The sequence below is a fragment of the Sparus aurata genome, chromosome 10, assembly GCF_900880675.1.
Source record: "Sparus aurata chromosome 10, fSpaAur1.1, whole genome shotgun sequence".
Classification (NCBI taxonomy): domain Eukaryota; kingdom Metazoa; phylum Chordata; class Actinopteri; order Spariformes; family Sparidae; genus Sparus; species Sparus aurata.
The window spans coordinates 8,847,015-8,867,734 of NC_044196.1; the positions used below are offsets into that span (position 1 = coordinate 8,847,015).

Sequence of the window (20,720 nt, forward strand, 5' to 3'; positions counted from 1 at the left end):
GCAGGCCTTTTTTTTGACTGTTTTGAAAGTTGTCATCTTTTTAAGATCCCATTCATTCTGTGTATGAAAGAAGGAGGTGAATGCCTGAAGAGGATAGAAAACAAGAAGAGGACTGAAAGGAAAAGAAAAAGGGGGAGATTTCAGAAGGAGGAAGTAGGACGACAAAGAGGCGGATGGAGGAGTTGGTTTAAGGAAGAAAAATGGGAACAACCTAAGACGAACGCATAAAGAGGAAGAAGAGGATGGAAATCTCTCCCCTCTCTCACTCCTTCTTTAATTAATTCATAAATACGTCCTGTGGTAGAGCACCGAGGAGCTACAAGAGAGGGAGCAGCTGAAGCGTTCCTCTCTGACCTGGCAGGCGGTCTCCATACACCATGATGGGATTTCCAGCGTTGATCACGTTGCTGTCGACCGACGCTGTTGTCCGTGGACTCTGAACAGGTATGAAGAGAATCAATTCAATGAGGTTAAGATAACTGTGGTATGACTGTAGTGAGTTGACCTGATGCTGATTTGTGTTTTTTATTGTAAATTTATATTGTGTTATGCTTAATGATATTTTATCTTTTATTAAATCACTAAAATATGTCTTTGATAATGCTGTTGTAAGATAGATCGATAGACAGGTAGATGTATTTTGATAATCCTGATGGAAAATATTATAACATTATAATTTGATGCCATAACTAAGAACATTTTAAAGATTGTAATAAATGTATTATCTTGAAGGGGATTTATAGTATTTTAAGTATAGTTGATCAGTTATTCTTCGACCCTTGCTTCATTCCATCTTCAACACTTGCTTCATTGCATCACTGACATTTTGCATATCTTGCCATGAATGTGGATGTGTCTGGCACAGCAGGACAAAAGCAAATCTGATCTCGAGAGGATTCATCTGTTTTGCAGAAAATAGCTGCCAGAAAGATCAGAATCACCGTTGACTGAGTTGATATCAAGCAGGCAGGAAAATGTACTTTGGTGTGAGCATGACAAATAAAAAAAAACCTGAACCAGTGTCAGACAGACAGTACGCAAATTACTTTCTTGTTGTCATGAGAAATGCACAAACTTAGTTTTGACTAAGCATGTAGTTCACAGTAGATGACGCTACAACATAATAAATTGTTAAGGGCAGTGATCTTGTAATGTAAAGCTACCCAACACTGGTCGGAATAAAATCAAGTCATTGTTTTCATCTGGATTGATGAGTGGTACATGTTCGGGGAAATATTCCTGACTTGTGTTGTTTATTTGTTTCATCTGTCCATCAGGTTCTAACTCTTTCTGCACCAAATTCTAAAAATCAACAAAATTCTGACACCATGGAAGTATCCCCAAATGCTCACAAGCGCAAGAAGGACGAATCCGAATGCCCGATTCTAGGGGAGGAGGAGCCTGCAGATGCCCTTGGCAACACAGATCCCAATGCCAACTGGGGGATGGAGCCTAACTTTAACCTCAACCTGGCTTTGCCAAGAAACCCCCGCCCTTCCACGGAGACCTCAAAGCTGCATGGAGGCAACAAAAAGGACGATGGGAATAAAGGAGGTGGGAAACCTGGGGCAAAAGGGGCAGTTACTATGGAAACTGGCAAGTCAGCAAGCAGCCCTGTGATGTCACCAGGGGAAAGAGATGATCCATCACGGCAAAAAAGCAAAATTCCAGCGCTGTCTCGCTCACCAACAGTCGAGGCTTCACTGAACAGCAGAGGCGAGCATCGGCTGAAATCCCCCAACGCCAAACACACTCCGACACTCAGCCCCAAGACGCACACGCACAGCAACATGGCTGTAAGTCCAAAACCCCACCGGTTGGAACAAACGATGGTCGCCAACAGCCCCAGAACGACTGAAAGAGTCAAAATACAAATATCAAGAGCGGAATCTGCAAGTGTCTCTAACCCCAAACCACATACACTGACAACTGAAGTGACAACAAAGACTACAAATAAAGTAACAGTTAGCCCAAAAATACTAACAAAAAGGAAAGAAGAGGGTGAAAAAGAAGTTGGCCTCGCTACACAGTCACCTAAAACACTTCATCTTCCTGTTAGCCCGAGAGTCCAGCATCAGAAAGGAGATTCAAACGTTATCAGCCCAAAATCGGCCAATCGAACCCCAACAATGACGGCCAAAACCCCAAAACCAGCCCCAGCAGGCACAAAGTCGAATGAGCAGACCAGAAATGACTCAAGAACTCAAAATCAGAGGGCTGATGTGGCTCTGCTCAGCAACAAGACCCCTCAACCTAGTTCTCTGAGTCCTAAACCGTCCACTCAGAGGAAAGCCCCTGGGACCAGAAACAATAATGCATCAGGTTCTAAGGAAAATCTTGATAGCCAAGATTCAAGTGTTGGTTCTGGATCCAAATCCAATTCAAATTCTAAAGTGACAACAACCAAGGACAGTCTTGATTCAAAAATTGGCTCAGATTCCAAACCCAGTCCCATCACGAAAACCACAATGGGCTCCAAAGACAGTCTGGATTCTAAAAGTGGCTCTGCTTCCAAAACCAGTTTGGGATCAAAAGACAGCTTAGACTCCAAAACTGGCTCCAATTCCAAAGCCAGTCCCAATTCTAAGTCTGGGATGGGTTCCGGAGATAGCCTTGATTCTAAAACTACAACAGAAATCAAGGAAAGCAAAACCAGTCCAAATCCAAAGACAGTTGTGGGTTCTAAATCTGGAATGGGGTCAAAGGACAACCTGGATCCTAAAACGCAGATTCCCGAGTTAAATCAAAGCTCTAATTCTGATGCCCTCTCCAGTTCTAAACCTGGTCCAACACGTTCAACTTCTAAACCATCTCTGCTGGTCTCTGGCTCCAACATGGCCCTCGTTGGATCTGTCTCCCCATCGTCCTCTAGAACTGGTCTGTCTAACAACCTCAACACCACAACCTCCACTTCCAAACCCAGTCCTGATCCTAAAGCTGGTTCGGATTCTTCCAAACCTGGACCAGTTCGATCGAGTTCAAAGACAGCTCTGGCAGATTTTTTGCTCTCTCCTAGACCAAATTCAGCAAGTAGGAGTCCTGGGTCTGGTCCTGGTAAAACTCTTGGTTCTGTTCGAGCTGGACCAAACAGGGAGGTCCTGAGGAGTCCTGGTTCTGCTCCAGGTAATTACATTCACAGAGTCGGATCAATCAATGATCCAAAACTGAGATCAGCTGATTCTCAGTTCTTCAAGTAATGACACTGTTCACATAACAAGATATAAATATGACAACAGGAAATATCAACTCAAAGTCCACTTTCAGCTGCATCTCGTGGTTTCATCAGTCTATAGAGTTTACTTGGTTATCATTACATCACCTTAGTGTGAAAGTCATATGATTGTAAAGCTCCAGAAAAGTCTTGTCAGTGGACCTTTATTTAAGAATATTTCATCTCGCTATTATTTTTAAGTCAAGAATGAACTTTATAGTGATCTGTGTTGAACAAATGTTGGTTGGTTGTTTTGTCAGCAAGATTACACAAAACTACTCAATGGATTCAGCGTATTTAGGTGGCTGGGATTTGTAAATGAGCACAAAAGGGGACTGTTGAACCTGGCGAGAGGCCATTCTAGTATTTACATGTTTAGGTGTGTAAAATGATTCATACTTACCAAAACTTGGGCCGAGGTTGTTGTTCTAAATCTCTGAAAACAAACAATAATGACTAAGCCATGACTTTGGAGACAAATCCTTGTTGGCAGTTCCTTAAAGTGAAACTCTCGCCAAAAAGCAACCAAGGCTTTATTTGGGATTGAATATGAGTCAAACCTTCGTGTAAAAGCATAATTACGACGAAAGAGGCACTTTTAAGATTTACCGTAGTTTCAGTTTTGGGCACGTTAATTTTGAATGGGAGTGCATGGGGCAGGACATGCTAGCACCAAAATCGCTATTTTTAGAACACTAAGAAGGCTCGACACAACATGAAACTTTGCTCGTAGCATCACCAGGGTCTCTACTCATGAACACGAGCATTGAGAACATTGTTTGTGTACACAGAGTTTACTAAAAAGAAGGTTTTTCTCGATCCCCGAGTGCGACCTGACAGGCAGGAGAGTAATGGTGAACCGCTCCTCAAGCGCGCCTGTCAGGTCACACTCAGGGATCGACACTTTTTGCCGTGAGTAGTTAAAAAACCTTCTTTTTAGTAAACTCTGTGTACACAAACAATGTTCTCAATGCTCTTGTTCATGAGTAGAGACCCTAGTGATGCTATGAGCAAAGTTTCATGTTGTGTCGAGCCTTCTTAGTGTTCTAAAAATAGCTATTTTGATGCTAGCATGTCTTGCCCCATGCACTCCCGTTCAAAATGAACGTACCCAAAACCAAAACTACAGTAAATCTTAAAAGTGCCTCTTTCGTCGTAATTATGCTTTCACATGAAGGTTTGACTCATATTCAATCCCAAATAAAGCCTCGGTTGCTTTTTGGCGAGAGTTTCACTTTAAAGGATCCAATTTATAAGAAAGTAGATTTTTGAGCTTCATTCACATCTCATCAAACACTGATGCTTTGGTTTTCCGAACTTGTCAGATACTGGCGTCTTGGGATATTGACCGAACCAACCTACAATCCAAAAGCATTAGTATTTGACGAGTTGGAAATGAAACTCAAAAAATCAACTTTCTTGCGAAGTGGACCTTTAAGTAAACTCTAAACGACTACTCTCATGTTTCCATGTCATCTTCCAGTAACAACTCACCAGCGAGACTTGTGTTCCTGGCTACAAAAACAATCCTATTATTTACCAAAAAGGTCTCTCTCTGTAGGAATTGTTTCCATAATGTTGTCAGACACTTACCTCAGCCTGACAGAAGCAGAATTAGCATTAATGGACGTATCTTTAATGGCTGGAGTTGCCTCGAAGAATTGAGTTGTAGTCATTACAGCTGTGTAAATTATGGATAAAAAATTATGTCATTTTTCAAAACAATAATAATTCAGTCTGCTGTGCTAAGATTTGTTTCCCGTTTGCAGGTTCTGGTCTGCTGGCTCCTCTGTCCAGCTCCAGCCCCAAAAACAGAACCACTGTTGCCATCACAATGAAGGGAGGATCCACACCAGAGCCTGTGGCAGTTGGATATGTTGCTGTGGAAACTAACCTCAGAGAGACACCCCATAATACCAGTCTTACTCGGGGCCTCACCTTTGATTCGATCACTAAGACATCGTTGAAAGCAGGTGCTGCCAATGAGGAGCAGCACGTGAAACTGCCGGAGACCAGAGCAACAGCTGCAGGAGGATCGGGGGTATCCCAGGGGGCCGTGCGAGGGGTAAATTTGACTGATAAGGCAGGGTTGGCGCCGCACAGCCCGCTGAGCAAACCAAGTCACCTGGGAGACACAAATGCCACCACCGCTAGTAGCACCATCACGTTGTCAAGGGCAACGGGTGTAGAGAGTAAGAAGGAAGAGAAGAAGAAGCAGGAGATGGTTAAACAGAAAGATGGTCCCGGGAGTTCTTCTTCTCTGCCTCCTCTTCCTCAGATGTCTACTCATCAACCGAGCTCCAAGGCCCTAAAGGAGACTGCCACCATGACCAACCCCAGTGAGGGGCTCCATCTGCAGGGAAGAGAGCAGAGAGAGGTGGGTGTCCAAGTGGAGGTGGAGGTGGTCGAGCGCTCGGCATCCACCAGCTCCAGCCTGCTCAGGGGAACTCCCACCTCCTCTCTGATTGGCTCTTCTAGCGGTCAGTCAGGTAGTTTGACCTCACCGACGGTCCCGTTGCTGTGCTGCGGCCCTGACGGTGAGCAACCACTCAAGCATATCTGCAAGATCGACATAGAGCTGCGCAGCCAGTCGGTGCTTCCCTCTGCTGTGTCTGACAAGGCGAGTTCCCTCCCCGCCTGCCTACGTACATACAGCTTCCAGCAGAACCCAGCCCTCACATCAGAGCTTCAACACGGACAAAGCCAAGACAGAGACGCGAGTGCAGACAGCATCTGGGAGGAGGATGAGGACAAAGTAACAAGGGAGCAAAACAAGGAGGAAGAGGATGAGACGGTGAGGCCACAGGAGGTGGCGTGGGACAAACAGGGGATGACGTGGGAGGTGTACGGCGCCACGGTGGACCTGGAGTGCCTCGGCTCGGCGATCCAGTCCCACCTGGAGACAAAGATTCGGGAGCAGCAGAAACACATCACCACTCTGAGGAAGTCCATCTGCTCCAACAGCAGCACCGGAATTTGTAAGATGAAGAAGAGGAAGAAGAGGCGAGGAGGGATTCTGGGATGCTGCGGGAAGGCGCCGGCTGTGGCAGACTAGTCCAGATAGTTCAAATCTTGACAACACAATTGTAAATACACTTATACTGTGTACTGCACACGTTTCGTCTGACAGGTCTGCATGTGTTGCATCGTATATACCTGCTCTGATTAATATGATTTCTGGCACAAGGGTTGTCTCAATGAAAACAATATGGAAAGGTGAAGTTTGATGACGTTGTGAAGTATAATGGGATCATTAAGATGGTGGTTCCACGCCCACCATCATATCAGACATAAATATGCACACATGAGATAATATTTTAAAGTTTTATCCACCTTTAGTCACATTCACTGACTTCCTTCCTCGGTCTCTGATGTCTCATCTGATATTTTCTTAACCAAGTAAAATCTCTCTGTGAACACAGTCGTGAACATTTGCAATAATGTAGACGCGCAACTAAACAGAACATCTAACAAAGCTCTAGTTGTTTTACAAGCATTTCAATGTGAAAATGTTAATGTCTTAATGTGATAAAGTCAGATATTGTATCTTTAATACTTCCTCACACAGAAGAGCAATCGAATTCACGTCCTATGAAGGGGAAATATATAGATTTTAAGTCAATTTTTAGTTTTTAAAGGCTCTGAAATGATCAAATGTGGGAGACGTTTGTCAATTCAAACAGAGAGGAGCATTTATTCTACAGAAGTAAAACAATTAAATAACAGGGAGTTCATGTTACGACAGCTTTAGGATCCATTCTGTTAGATAAATGGGGCTATTTTTAAAAAGGGAAATGGGTTTTTAATACAAAGATTTAGTGAGATTACAGGGCAACGTAAATGTTCTTTAAAACATTGTTCAAACATTTTATGAATGATACTTTCTTGCTTTCTTTTCGAGAGTTAGACAAGAAGACTTTCATGAGAGTGAGAGTTTACTTCGACTCTTTGAAGAGTAGTGAGGAGGACAGCAGCTCCCTGCTCCTCACTGCTGGTAAATATTTCATCTACTTCCTTTTTCATGAAAATGAAATGTCGCACAAACCACTCAAGCACTCGGGAGGCCAAGACAGAGAGTGTGTGTGTGTGTGTGTTTAATTGTTCTTGCAAATTTATCAGGTGGAAAGTTACTTCACTTCCTTCACCCCTTGTCCTTTCCTGTCCTTTCCTTCCCTGTTGTTTCCTTTCCTTTCTTGTCTTTTCTTTTCCTGTCCTGAGGAGAGGGAAGGAATAGAAAAGACGTGTTTCCTTTCCTTTCCTTTCCTTTCCTGTCTTTTCCTTTCATTTCCTTTCCTTTCCTTTCCTTTCCTTTCCTTTCCTTTCCTTTCGTTTCCTGTCCTGGGCCTTCCTTTCTTTTGCTTTCCTTTCTTTGCTCCTTTCATTTCCTTTCCATTCCTTTCCTTTCTTTTCTGTTCCTTTCCTTTGTATTTTCCTTTCCTTTCCTTTGGCTTTCCTTTCTTTGACCTTTGCTTCTCTGGTGTTTCGAGTCTTTCATTCCTTCCTCTCCGTCACTTCCCTTCTGTCACATAAATTAATGCAGCAGTGAGGTTACACTGACAGGTTCTATCAAGTCTTTCTTAATTCTCTACTTTGTATTTCTCAGTTGCCATGTTGTAACAGCACATGTTGGTTGAAAAAACTGTAAGCAACAACGTTAATTACACATCAATGTTCTTCTTCTGTTTTTCTTTGCTCTGTCGCTCTCATGTCATCATATCTTCGTCCACGCTGGGAGTTCATGTCCTACTTATAAAACCAGTCTGACGTATAAACTTTTAGCACTTCCTGCATCTGTTTCGTCCTCCATCCTTCCCTCTCCCTCATCTCACTTTCCTGCCGCTTCCTGTTCCTCCATCTCGACCCTGTTTCATAACTCGTGTTGTTGATGGAGCTTCTCTAAATTATTCAGAAACATTAAAGTCACGCTCATGTTAACAACAGAGTCTCTGCCATGTTTTATTCAGGCTCAGATACACTTAAGGATACACAGACACACATTCTAGTGTGGTGCTTCTATTGGTTAATAAACAGTCCTTGAAATTATTTAAAATGTTGGTAATTTTTAACCTTGAATATTATGTATAGGACTTGATAAAGTTTGCCACACATAGGTATTTATAATAACAACAAAAACACATTCAGGAAGTGTTGAAGCCTCTCAGGTCTAATGTTGTGAGACAGGCCCGGTTCTAGACTGCCTTGATTGGGGGGGGCAGTAAGAAATGTTGATGGGTCACCAACTGCTACTGTTTTGAGTGCCATAGAGATGACGTTTTTTTTGTATGCCTACCAGTCTATGATGCCAACCCAGACATAAGCATCGCAGATTCGCCGTGGTTCCATCGGCAAAGCTCTAACGGGAATTATTTTTCTGGATTGACGAAGAAAACAAATTCTGTGGCCAACAAATTATTGATGTCAGTCTACTAACATATTTTCTATTTCAATTTGAAGCTACAATGTAATTGGCATTTTACATTTTAAGCCCACCTCCACCTCCCCGATGTAGGACAACTTTATCAATGCCCAATTAGAATTAGTTATCTAATATTAAATGGATCCAAACCTAAATATTGCGCAACTGGCAGATAGAACTTTTGACGCACAGAAAGAACACACACTTTTGAGCCCCAGTGATGCTATAAACAAGTGCACCAAAACATGGACACATGAATGCATAACCCCAATGCATAAAAAAAAACTAAATCATCAGAGCCAGCCGTTCCATAATAAAAATGTCTTGCCATCATTCGTTATCCATGTTTACTTCTTCTAGATGAAGCTGCACTTGATTTTAAAAACAAATCAGTTGGTTTGCAGCATTTTTCACCGTCAGCCTACAGTGCTCTCAGATTTCTCTCTCTCTCTTTTCTCCGCTCACCCCTTGTGTCTCTTGATGCCTCGATTCTTTTTTTTGCTAGCTTAATCTCAGTCAGTTTCCAGTTTTCAATCTCCAACTTCCAACAACCACGCAGACGCGGTCCACTCGATTCAGTCTTGAAATTCCCAGAAGGCATTGCTTCATTTTTAACTTTTGCAAACAAATAATCATATAAAAAAATGGAAGTAGATTTGTATTATTTCAAACCATGCACGTTTTTGAACATCTGGATAAGGAATTCGCTACAAAAGAATGCAGACTGATGTAAAAGTTTGTGACTGTAGAAGGTAACCATGACTGTGATATAGAGACTTCTATGTGGTATATAAATAGTGATCAAATTGTTGCCATAGCAGGTGTGGAGGACTTGAAGAGACTAAATTGTCATTTAGCTTTTGAATAACACTAGACAGCGAACAGAGTGATTAGTCAGCCGGCCCATAAGGGCTTGTGGTTCCTCTGGCATCTGCCAATGTTTAAGATTGTCAGTCTGTCAAATACATTTTGCCCCACCACCAAATTTCCCAAATTCATTGTGGTAGATATGACGGGAGGTTTGGGAAATTTGGTGGTGGGGCAAAATGTAAGTTTCCTTATAATCTGTGACAAAGCAATTTTGTAAACAGCGCTATAAAAATAAATAAATAAATCTTGTCTGATTGGTTGATGCTATATTATTGTGCACCACTTTCTCGCGCTTTGGAAAGTCGTGTGTGCCTGCCTGGGTTCCCTCTTTCTCCCTGCCAGATGCCAGCAGCCTCAGAGTCGCCGCTGTTGGAGGCTCTGGCCCCAGGAAGTAACGTTAAACAGTGGCCGGCGGCGCTAACCTGAATTTACAGGTTATGGAGTCCCCTCTCACTAACGTGTGTTGTTTAATCCTGTCGGCGGGGGTGGGTGAGGCTCGTGGGCCAACAGGACTAACAGCGGGGCTGGCAAGGGTTGAAAGTTGAAACCCGCTTCACAACTGGTACGTAGCCTGCCCGTGTGACGCTTCCCATGCCGCGGAGCGGGACAGAGACAAACTCTGCAGCAGCCGCCGATGGGACTAGGCTACTACAAGCAGTTGCTAGCCGACATGCTAACAACTAACAAGCCTGGAGTGCTAACTGAGAGAAGCTGCTACTGACTGTATGCACGGTACGAGAGAGAGAGAGACACCGGCTCTGTTGGCAGAAGAGCCGTGGACTGTGATTACTCTGAGCAGCATTTATGGGAATACGTTACAATATTATATATTTGAATATACTTTTTTTTTTTTTTTTTCGGAATGAAGCGGGGTCGGTTTGGTGGGGCAGCCAAAGCATTTGGGGGGGCATTGCCCCCCCGTGCCCATGCCTAGAACCGGGCCCGTTGTGAGAGCAGGTAAGGTTGAGTTGACCAATCAGAGTGCAGCTGACTGGAGGCTGGAGGTGGAGGGTTTCAGGGGAACATCTACGACGTCTCCAAGTCCTTCTTCTTCTGGTCTTCCTCATTCCGAGCTGACATGGACATAATTAGGAGAGTAGATATAAATAGGTGTGTGTGTGTGTGTGTTTATATATGCATACAGTTTCACCAGTTCACCTGCACAAGGCTTTTTGATGAGGCAGTCGTATATAAATATGATATTTCAAAAGATCGACTTTAATCTTGAAATGTCGACTTTATTCTCAACATTTCATTTTTTTTTCTTGAAGTGCATAATGAAAATAATCCTCTTGACATTTTTTCTTCTCACCCCTGGCCCTGATACTCTCCTGTAGAATTTGGACTTCAATTTCAGAATGAACTTTAATCTCAGGATTCTGACTTTGATTTTAGAATTTTGACTTTAATCTCACAATTCAGACTTCAATCTCACAATCTAGAATTTTGTCTCAGAATTCTCACTTTTTCTTCAGAATTCTGTGAAAAAAGTTATAACGAAAAAAGTTTTTACCCTTCCGTCATTATGCCGTAATTAACATTTCTAAATAATTTCAATAAGCATCTCTTAGTTTCCATCTGTAAGAAGTTAAAAGGCCTCATTACCAATAACAGAGTATGTATATAGAGTATAAGCATGTTCGTACCTTTAACAGTGAGCCAGCTCTCATGAGTGTCTCCGTGTCCAGGAATGACACATTTGTAGAGTCCTTCGTCAGCTTTGGTCACTGCTGTCAGAGTCCAGTTGCCCTGAGTTCCCCAACTGAGACAAAAACACACAGAGAAAAAGAAACTGATTGACACTTCATGCTCAGATTAAGATTCAAGGAATATGTTAATGAAGGTACGTTTGATGTGAATAATAAACTCAGGTTGAGGAATGTTTACCTGATCACACGGTTGTTCTTGTAGAAGTTGGCTCTGAGGTTGGAGGTGACTTCCTTGGTGGTTTTGTTTATGTGCAAACAGCGCAGCATCACGTCCTCCCCCTCCATCACAGGAATCGGCGGACTCTCCAATGCAGTAACCCCAACTGCACAGAGAGAGACAGTCTTTAATTTTACGCATTATAGAAAGGCACAATTCTATCTTGTGTGAACTTGTGTGAGCCCCTTTAATGACCGGGCATTTGTGCTTGTTTACTGACCGTTAGCTTGCTTGTGAGCTTGGAGAGCTTTTTGCCCCTTAAGTTAATCTTAATAGAATAAATGACACTACTGGAGGTGATATCCTGCTAACTTATAGCTTACTAGCTGGCCCAGTTATGAGGAAATCTCTCTTTCATAGACATCTGAAATCTAAATAAATGTGATTATAAAAGGTGTGTACCAGTGGTGGTAATGTTGAGGGCGTTGCTCCTCTCTCCTCTCCTGTCTCACACCAGTACAGGATGTCTGACCAGGGATATTCAGAACGGATGGTGCAGGACAGGCGGCGGTCTGAAGACACTTGATTGGGACACTCGACAATATTTCCCTCCCACTCATCAAACCTTGGAAAACAGAAGAAGAATATTCTGTAACTCGTAGGTGTGAGGATGAGACGGGTGGTTTTTTTTGGCTACGCAAGCAGCATGACATCTTTCTGAGAGGCCAAACACTTGGTCTTGAGTGTATACCCCACGTTCTCAGGCTGTGTCCTTGCTTGCTTCTAATTTTTCTGCTGTTGTTGGTGGGAACTTTTAGTCTAATGTAGTCTTGCCGCTACAGAAATTTTGGCTTCTTTTTGCAAAGGGATACACTGATACAAGTTAAAGGCCAACCTCATCATCTTCCACTGGGTGCTGTTGTCGGGCAGCTGGCAGCTCACAGTGAACATCTCAGCATCAACGAACTGGCTGCTGTTGTGGTTGATCACGTCTATCAAGGCTTCTGGAGGAGAAACATCTGCATCCGGGATGATGGAGATGATCAATGATGATATCACATTAAATAAAATATAATCATGGTTATATTAATTTATTATTTAAAGCATTTACCAGCCACCCAGATTATGTAGTGCCAGTCATGAACATAAATATCAGGCCTGCTGTTCTGGACATGACAGGTGTAAACACCCTGGTGCTCTTGGGTAACAGGGCCAAGCATTTAGGAGAAGCCTAAAGACGCTCGCTGGCTCAACAGGACCTGTGAGAAGAAACACAAATATACCAAACTGAGATTCACATCTCATCTTCAGAAGTCTGCTCATCCATATCTAAGATGAGATCTTCTCTGTTAGCATGGCCAGCTAATTTTTTTCACAAATTGTTTTTGTTCCTTTTTTCACAATTCTGACATTGATCTCAGGATTTTTGTCCGTCCCAAACCTTCTTAGTCTTCTCTCCGGGTCCCATCTTGGTCCAGACCAGTTGCATGTCCATCGTGTTGCTGTAGTTCCCTTTGTTTTTGCCTGAGGTACAGTTGAACTGTACGGAGTCGCCCACACTGACGTACCAGGTCGGAGAAATTACCATCCGTGTTGGGAGGACTCCAGCGTACTTTTTGGTCTCCCGTCGCTGTACGTCTGATGTTAGAAAGAGAAGAAGTTCCACTGTTTTACCAGGTTATAACATTAGCTGGTTTATCAGTCCTGTACATCATGACTTCTTCTCAGTGTTTATTTTTTTATGTATTACAGTCTCCAGCCGACAGGTTGATAAGTGAGAGGGTTGGCCTGCCAGATGTTGTGGTCAAATATTTTGATAAAAGACGCATTAAAACACTAATAATATGCATGCACTCTATATGCTACACAGCTAGCATGATACAAATATTTGCTAAATATGCTGTTGAATTTTTCACTCAGAGAGATAAAAAAAAACAAAAACACTTAGCTTACTAACTTCCTGTGGCACAAAGTGCAAAGTTGTATTTTACTGCTGCAGTTGGTGAAGGTGGAGCTCATTTTGAACTGTTTTGGATAACAGTTGAGAAAAACACTTCAACAGATAGACAGTTGAACAATACTTACTACGAGATGAAGATCCTGTGCTCACAAAGTAGCAGAAGACAAACAGCACTGACAACAGAGAGAGAGAATACAATGAGTGTGCAGCTGTTGACAGTGTTTTAGTGAAACATGTAATAAATGATGCAGTCACACTTACAGAGGAGCCCAAAGACTGAAACCTGCTTCATCCTGCTGAAGTCTCGTCTTTCTTCTGTCACACTGATGAATATCAAACCTTTGAGCGTTCCTGGAACTTTAATGTTTGTTTTCTGGTCATCGCCCTGAAACGCTCTCAGTGGTTCATGTGACTTCACTCCAAGCTCTGTGATTGGTTGGCTAGTATTGGTTAATGGATTTTTGATTCTGGTGATCGAAGGTGAAGCTTTGTTGAATAAACAAGAGAACATTTCTCTGTGTGTTTTCTTTTACCTCATTTTGTCCATGTCAGTTACATTATGTTAATAAATAAAACAAACTCAAACTCAAAACTCCTGTTGTGATTCTATTTTATTAGTTATTGTTGTAATCTTCTCATTTACCATGAAATCATTAATCTGAGCGAAATGTAACTTAACTCTCACTTCAGTCATCACACAGGTATAAAATAAGCCTCTGTGAGATATATGGTACCAATCTGCCACATGTGGGCCAGAGAATCAAAGGTTTTATGTCTTTTGAATCTGTTATTGTCACGGCTTTAGATCAATTTTCTGTGATGATGCTCCACAGTTTAAATATTTGATTTCTCACGTTTACTGTCAATTCATCAGAACAATCAATAACCAGATAATGACTGATATCGTGTCGCATAGTATCAGGTGTTGTTCATTATGCCAACATCTGTTTGAGACTGTTGGCTTGATTTTAAGGACATAGACAGGATTTTACTTGACAGAAGTTTCAAAGAGAAACTAAATACAAATAATTTAAATGTTCAGAGTGACTGACGGCTTTTTGCAGTGATAAAAATGGTTGAACAAGTTCAATTAAGGTGGAAAACTGCAAGTGCTTCAGAAAACATGTTGAAACAACTGATAAAAACTGGAATATTATGAGTGTCACAATTAAACATTTGTGTCAAATGTCTCCTCCAGAGTGAGACCTCTGTCTGAGCTCAAGGGATCAGAACTACAAGTGGCCTTCATGGAACCTGAAAGTCTAAAGAAAAACAAGAGCATCTTTCAGTCCAAATCACAGAGCTGATCAACATGTGACATCACACACAGATATCAATAGCAACCAAAAGTGTTAAGAGTCAGAGTTAAGGAGAAGCTGATACAGTGTCATGTTGTCATCCATCGTCCATCAGCTCCTTCACCTCCATTGTCTCTCTGATCCAAAGTCAGATCAGATCAACAGTCAGAGTGACAAACAGACCAATCAAACAGATCGATCCCCGTTCAGAGGAGTTAGATCAGTTGAGCTGCTTTTTGTCCTGATGTACGTTGTTTCATTTTTGAACTCCCTGCAGAAGAGACAGAGGACAGTTGGACAGAGACAAACAACCAGAAAAAAACAACCACCTGGAGACAAACAACCATCCAGAGACAAACAACCAACCAGAGACAAGCAACCAAATCTCCCTGTGTCTGAGTGTTTGGGGTTTTTCATGGTCAGACTGAGGTCTCCAGTTTCCAGCAGATCTTTCTTCATCTCTGTCCGGTTTCTGTAAACCTGGTCCTGTTCTTTAAGCTGGTCAGAACCGTGCTGATACACATGGACTATCATTGTGGGTTTGGGATCATTACATGGTCAGGTGTAGTTTTGAAGGGCAGCTGGACAGACTCCACCCCCTACTTAACCTCCACCTGACAGTCTGAGAGGACAACAAACCACAAGATCAGCTGTAAAGACAGCAGAAGCAGTTTTTAATAACTTTATTGAATTATTACAACATTGTACAGAAACATGATGGACAGAACTAGATGAGACCAGCTGGTAACAGAGGACAGAACTATAAGAATTAAAACCAGGTTCATAAATTGTAGGAAATGATCAGATGATCTTGATGGAGATTTTTTTTTTGTCCATGTTATTCTTCACTGTAATATTTCATCTCGGGACATTTACATTTATGTTTTTAAGAAATAAGTCTATCAGGGTCCAAGAGTCACTTTTAATTTTTAACCTTGAATATTATGTGCAGAACTGGATGAAGTTTGCCACACGTAGATATTTATAATAATAACAAAAACACATTCAGGAAGTGTTGAAGCCTCTCATGTCTAATGTTGTGAGAGTAGGTAAGGTTGAGTTGACCAATCAGAGAGCAGCTGTCTGGAGCCTGGAGGTGAAGCGTTGCAGCGGAACATCTACGACGTCTCCAAGTCCTTCTTCTTCTGGTCTTCCTCATTCCGAGCTGACACGGACATAATTAGGAGAGTAGATATAAATAGGATTGTGCGTGTGTGTATGTGTGTGTGCAGTTTAATCAGTTCACCTACACAAGGCATTTTGTTGAGGAGGTCATATGAGCTGATTGATGTAGTTTAGATCGATTTTAATCTTGAAATGTCGACTTTATTCTCGGCATTTTTACTTTTTTCTTGAAGTGTATTCTGAAAATAATCCTCCTGACATTTCTTCTTCTCACCCCTGGCCCTGACAATTTTTCCGTACAATTTGGACTTCAATTTCAGCATGAACTTCAATCTCAGAATTCTGACTTTGATTTTAGAATTTTGACTTTATTCTCACAATTCAGACTTTAATCTCAGAATCTGAACCTTAATCTCAGAATTTGTATTTTAGTCTCAAAATTCTCAGTTTTTCTTCAGAATTCTGAGAAAAAAAAAGATATAACTCAAAAAATGTTTTTACCCTTCCGTCATTATGCTCTAATTAACACTTCTGATTAATGTCAATGAGCATCTATTTGATTCTATCTGCAAGAAGTTGTACAGGCATCATTACCGATAAACTAACACTTATTACGAGGACTGTATAATGAAACGTTGCCCTGTAGAGTATGTATATAGTATGAGCGTGTTCGTACCTTTAACTGTGAGCCAGCTCTCATGAGTGTCTCCGCGTCCATGAATGACACATTTGTAGAGTCCTTCGTCAGCTTTGGTCACTGCTGTCAGAGTCCAGTTGCCCTCAGTTCCCCACCTGACACAAAAACACACAGAGAAAAAGAAACTGAGTGACAGATTAAGTTTCAAGGAATATGTCAATGAAGGTAAGTTTGATGTGAATAATAAACTCATGTCGAGGAATGTTTACTTGAGCACACGGTCGTTCTTGTAGAAGGTGGCTCTGAGATTGGAGGTGACTTCCTTGGTGGTTTTGTTAATGTGCAAACAGCGCAGCATCACGTCCTCCCCCTCCAACACAGGAAGCGGTGGACTCTCCAAGACATTATTCACAACTGCACAGAGAGAGACAGTCTTTACACAATTCTATTGTGTTCGAACTTGTGTGACCCTGTTAATGACCGGGCATTTGAGCTTGTTTACTGACCGTTAGCTCGCTCGCTAGCTTGGAGAGCTTTTTGGCCCTTCATTTAATCTTAATAGAATAAATTAGCTACAATCCTGAGAAAAAATGCAACAGTACAGAGGAAACCAAGCAAATTCTGACATTTTGATTTACCAGCACTACTGGAGGTGATATCTTGCTAACTGATCTAGTTAGATCTAGCTAGCTGGTCCAGTGAGAAGTCGCTGTGTCATAGAGAATACAGAATGGCAAAGATGCATTTTGCTGTGTCTAATCCCATTCTGCCAGGACTGGAAGTATTCAGATCCTTTAATTAAGTTAAGTACTAATACAACAACATAGAAATAAAACTCCCTTACCTGTTAAAAATCTATTTAAAATCACACCTTTATAAAACTACAGAAGTATCAGCTCAATTTACTAAAAGTAAAAGTACCCGTTGACGCTAATTTTAAATAGTTTAGATTTAGTTTATACACAGTTAGCAGATACAGATCTGTGTTAAGTTCATGAGATATGGGATAATTTACCTCTTTGGGCCTCAAACATTAATTTACTCAAACCATGTGAGAAGTTAGGAGAAATATCTCTTTAAATAAATGTGATTGTATAAGGTGTGTACCAGTGGTGGAAATGTTGAGGGCGTTGCTCCTCTCCCCTGTTGAACTCTCACACCAGTACAGGATGTCTGACCAGGGATTTTCAGAACGGCTGGTGCAGGACAGGCGGCGGTCTGAAGACACTTGATTGGGACACTCAATCATATTTCCCTCCCACTTATTAAACCTTGGACAACAGAAGTAGAATGTTCTGTAACTCGTAGGTGTGAGGATGAGATGGATTTTTTTTTGGCCACCCAACGTACACAAGCTGTGTCCTTGCTGCACTATTCTGTTACAAAAGTTGTGATGTGTTTTTACCAAGGCATGCACTGATACAAGTTAAAGGCCAACCTCATCATCTTCCACTGGGTGCTGTTGTCGTTGGGCAGCTGGCAGCTCACGGTGAACATCTCAGCATTAACGAACTGGCTCCTGTTGTGGCTGATCACATCTATCAAGGCTTCTGGAGGAGAAACATCTGCATCCGGGATGATGGAGATGATCAATGATGATATCACATTAAATAAAACATAATCATTGTTATATTCATTTATTATTTAAAGCATTTACCAGCCACCCAGATTATGTAGTGCCAGTCATGAACATAAATATCAGGCCTGTTGTTCTGGACATGACAGGTGTAAACACCCTGGTGCTCATGGGTAACAGGGCCAAGCATATAGGTGAAGCCTAAAGACGCTCGCTGGCTCAACAGGACCTGTGAGAAGAAACACAAATATACCAAACTGAGATTCACATCTCATTTTCTGAAGTCTCTGACTGACTGCTCATCCATATCTAAGATAAGATTTTCTTTGTTAGCATGTGCAGCTAACTTCTTCATGAATTGATTTTGGTCCTTTTTTCACAATTCTGACATTAATCTCAGGATTTTTGTCCGTCCCAAACCTTTTTAGTCTTCTCTCCGGGTCCCATCTTGGTCCAGACCAGTTGCATGTCCATCGTGTTGCTGTAGTTCCCTTTGTCATTGCCTGAGGTACAGTTGAGCTGTACGGTGTCGCCCACACTGACGTACCAGGGTCGGAGAAATTACCATCCGTGTTGGGAGGACTCCAGCGTACTTTTTGGTCTCCCGTCGCTGTACGTCTGATGTTAGAAAGAGAAGAAGTTCCACTAATTTAACAGGTTATAACATTAGCTTGTTTATCAATCCTGTACATCATCATCTCCTTTTTCAATGTTTCATATGTTATTTTTTCTCTCTCCAGCCGACTCTTAGTCACGCATCTCCTGCCAAAATACTCAGTCTTTCTACCTGTTAACCTGTTCCAAACTTTCCTTCATCCACTTGATCAGATCCCAGATTTTCCGTTGTGCTTACGTTTTACGCCTCGTTTCAATAAAGTTTTGTTCGGTTTCTATGGCCACAGACGTACACCCCTAGTGTTCAACATCATCACTAAGAGAGAAGATAATTCTTCTGTTTTTATACACACCAGGGGTATTATTGAAAAAACAGGATGATAAGTGAGAGGGTTGGCCTGCCAGGTGTTTTTGTAAAATATTTTGATAAAATACGCATGAAACACTACTAATATCCATGCACTCCATATGCTACACAGCTAGCATGCCACCGATGGATGCTGTTGAATTTTTCACTCAGAGAAAATGTTTAAAAAAAACTTAGCTCATTAACTTCCTGTGGCACAAAGTGCATAGCTGGATTTAGCTGCTGTTGGTGAAGGTGGAGCTCATTTTGAACTGTTTTGGATAACGGTTGAGAAAAACACTTCTACAGATAGACAGCTGAACAATACTCACGACGAGATGAAGATCCTGCACTCACAAAGAAGCAGAAGACAAACAGCACTGACAACAGAGAGAGAGAATACAATGAGTGTGCAGCTGTTGACAGTGTTTTAGTGAAACATGTAATAAATGATGCAGTCACACTTACAGAGGAGCCCAGAGACTGAAACCTGCTTCATCCTGCTGAAGTCTCGTCTTTCTTCTGTCACACTGATGAATATCAAACCTTTGAGCGCTCCTGGAACTTTAATGTTTGTTTTCTGGTCATCGCCCTGAAACGCTCTCAGTGGTTCATGTGACTTCACTCCAAGCTCTGTGATTGGTTGAAGACTGAAACCTGCTTCATCCTGTTGAAGTCTCATCTGTGATTGGTTGGCTAGTAGTGGTTGATTGATTTTTGGTTGTGGTGATCAAAGGTGAAGCTTTGTTGAATAAACAAGAGAACATTTCTGTGTGTGTTTTCTTGTACCTCATGTTGTCCATGTCAGTTACATTATGTTGGTAAAACAAACTCAAACTCAAAACTCCTGTTGTGATTCCATTTTATTAGTTATTGTTGACATTTTCTTATTTACCATGAAACCATTAGTCTGAGTGATATGTAACTTAACTCTCACTTCAGTCATCACACAGGTAAAAAATAAGCCTCTGCGAGAAATATGGTACCAGTCTGCCACATGTGGGCCAGAAAATCAAAGGTTTTATGTCTTTTGAATCTATTATTATCACAGCTTTAGAACCATTTTCTGTGATGATGCTAGTTAGTTTGAATATTTGAATTATCACTTTTACTGTCAAGTCATCTGATCAATCAACAACCAGATAATGAGTGACATTGTGTCTCATAGCATGCAGTGTTTTTCCTCAAGCCAACATCTGTCTGAGACTGTTTGTTCAACCAGATGTTGGCTGATCTTAAGGACGTCTTCCTCCATCTGTGGATGAGATTTAATGAACAGAATTCTCAAAGAGAAAATAAATGCACAAGTTTATTTTCTGGACATCAACAGTGATAAAGACAGTATTCTGGTTTGCTTTTGACAAATACGTTATATGTTCAGAGTGAGTGACGGCTGTTCTAATCAAGGTCTATTAAGGTGGAAAACCATCCAAGTGCTTTAGAAAACATGTTGAAGCAACTGATAAAAACTGGAATATAGTGAGTGTCACAAGGATTAAGGTCTAAGCGACTCCACACCACTGAGGGGCCGTCCAATTCAAAAGTATGAAACTCACAGGGCAGCAGCAAACAGGTAGAGAGGTTAAATTACAGCAGCAGTCCAAGACGTGTGTTGATATCTTATTTACACTTTTACTATCATGTCACGTCACACTATCAAACAGTCTTGTTAGCTAGAAAGGGTTGAATGCTAACAGTAGCTGTTGTCTAATGGGAGCTAAAGGCTTAACAACTATGTCAGTGTATTTCGAAATATGGCCTGATATCCCTCTAGATTTTCACTAATAAGGATTTGTCAGA

At 41.6% G+C, this 20,720-nt stretch overlaps 2 protein-coding genes and 1 long non-coding RNA gene across 3 annotated transcripts; 1 reads left to right on the forward strand and 2 right to left on the reverse strand.

Moving 5' to 3' along the window:
- Nucleotides 1-312: 312 nt before the first annotated feature.
- LOC115589217 (mucin-5AC-like) lies at nt 313-7,413 on the forward strand. The gene is made up of 3 exons (XM_030429999.1): nt 313-444; nt 1,278-3,123; nt 4,981-7,413. Exons 2-3 carry the CDS (start codon nt 1,329-1,331, stop codon nt 6,264-6,266), a joined length of 3,081 nt encoding a protein of 1,026 aa, XP_030285859.1. The 5' UTR covers nt 313-444; nt 1,278-1,328; the 3' UTR covers nt 6,267-7,413.
- A 3,012-nt stretch (nt 7,414-10,425) lies between these two features.
- Nucleotides 10,426-13,760, reverse strand: LOC115589138 (uncharacterized). Its single transcript, XR_003985487.1, has 9 exons — nt 13,585-13,760; nt 13,449-13,496; nt 12,805-13,001; nt 12,475-12,622; nt 12,259-12,382; nt 11,826-11,988; nt 11,385-11,529; nt 11,144-11,259; nt 10,426-10,570 (listed from the first exon to the last, which is right to left on the reverse strand). It is a non-coding gene; the product is annotated as an uncharacterized LOC115589138 (long non-coding RNA).
- Nucleotides 13,761-15,289: 1,529 nt separating this feature from the next.
- Nucleotides 15,290-19,530, reverse strand: LOC115589137 (uncharacterized). Its single transcript, XM_030429865.1, has 9 exons — nt 19,389-19,530; nt 19,253-19,300; nt 18,380-18,577; nt 18,041-18,188; nt 17,822-17,948; nt 17,491-17,654; nt 16,653-16,797; nt 16,423-16,538; nt 15,290-15,786 (listed from the first exon to the last, which is right to left on the reverse strand). The coding sequence occupies exons 3-9, from the start codon at nt 18,431-18,433 to the stop codon at nt 15,740-15,742; spliced, it is 801 nt and encodes a 266-aa protein (XP_030285725.1). The 5' UTR covers nt 18,434-18,577; nt 19,253-19,300; nt 19,389-19,530; the 3' UTR covers nt 15,290-15,739.
- Between the last annotated feature and the right edge of the window lie 1,190 nt (nt 19,531-20,720).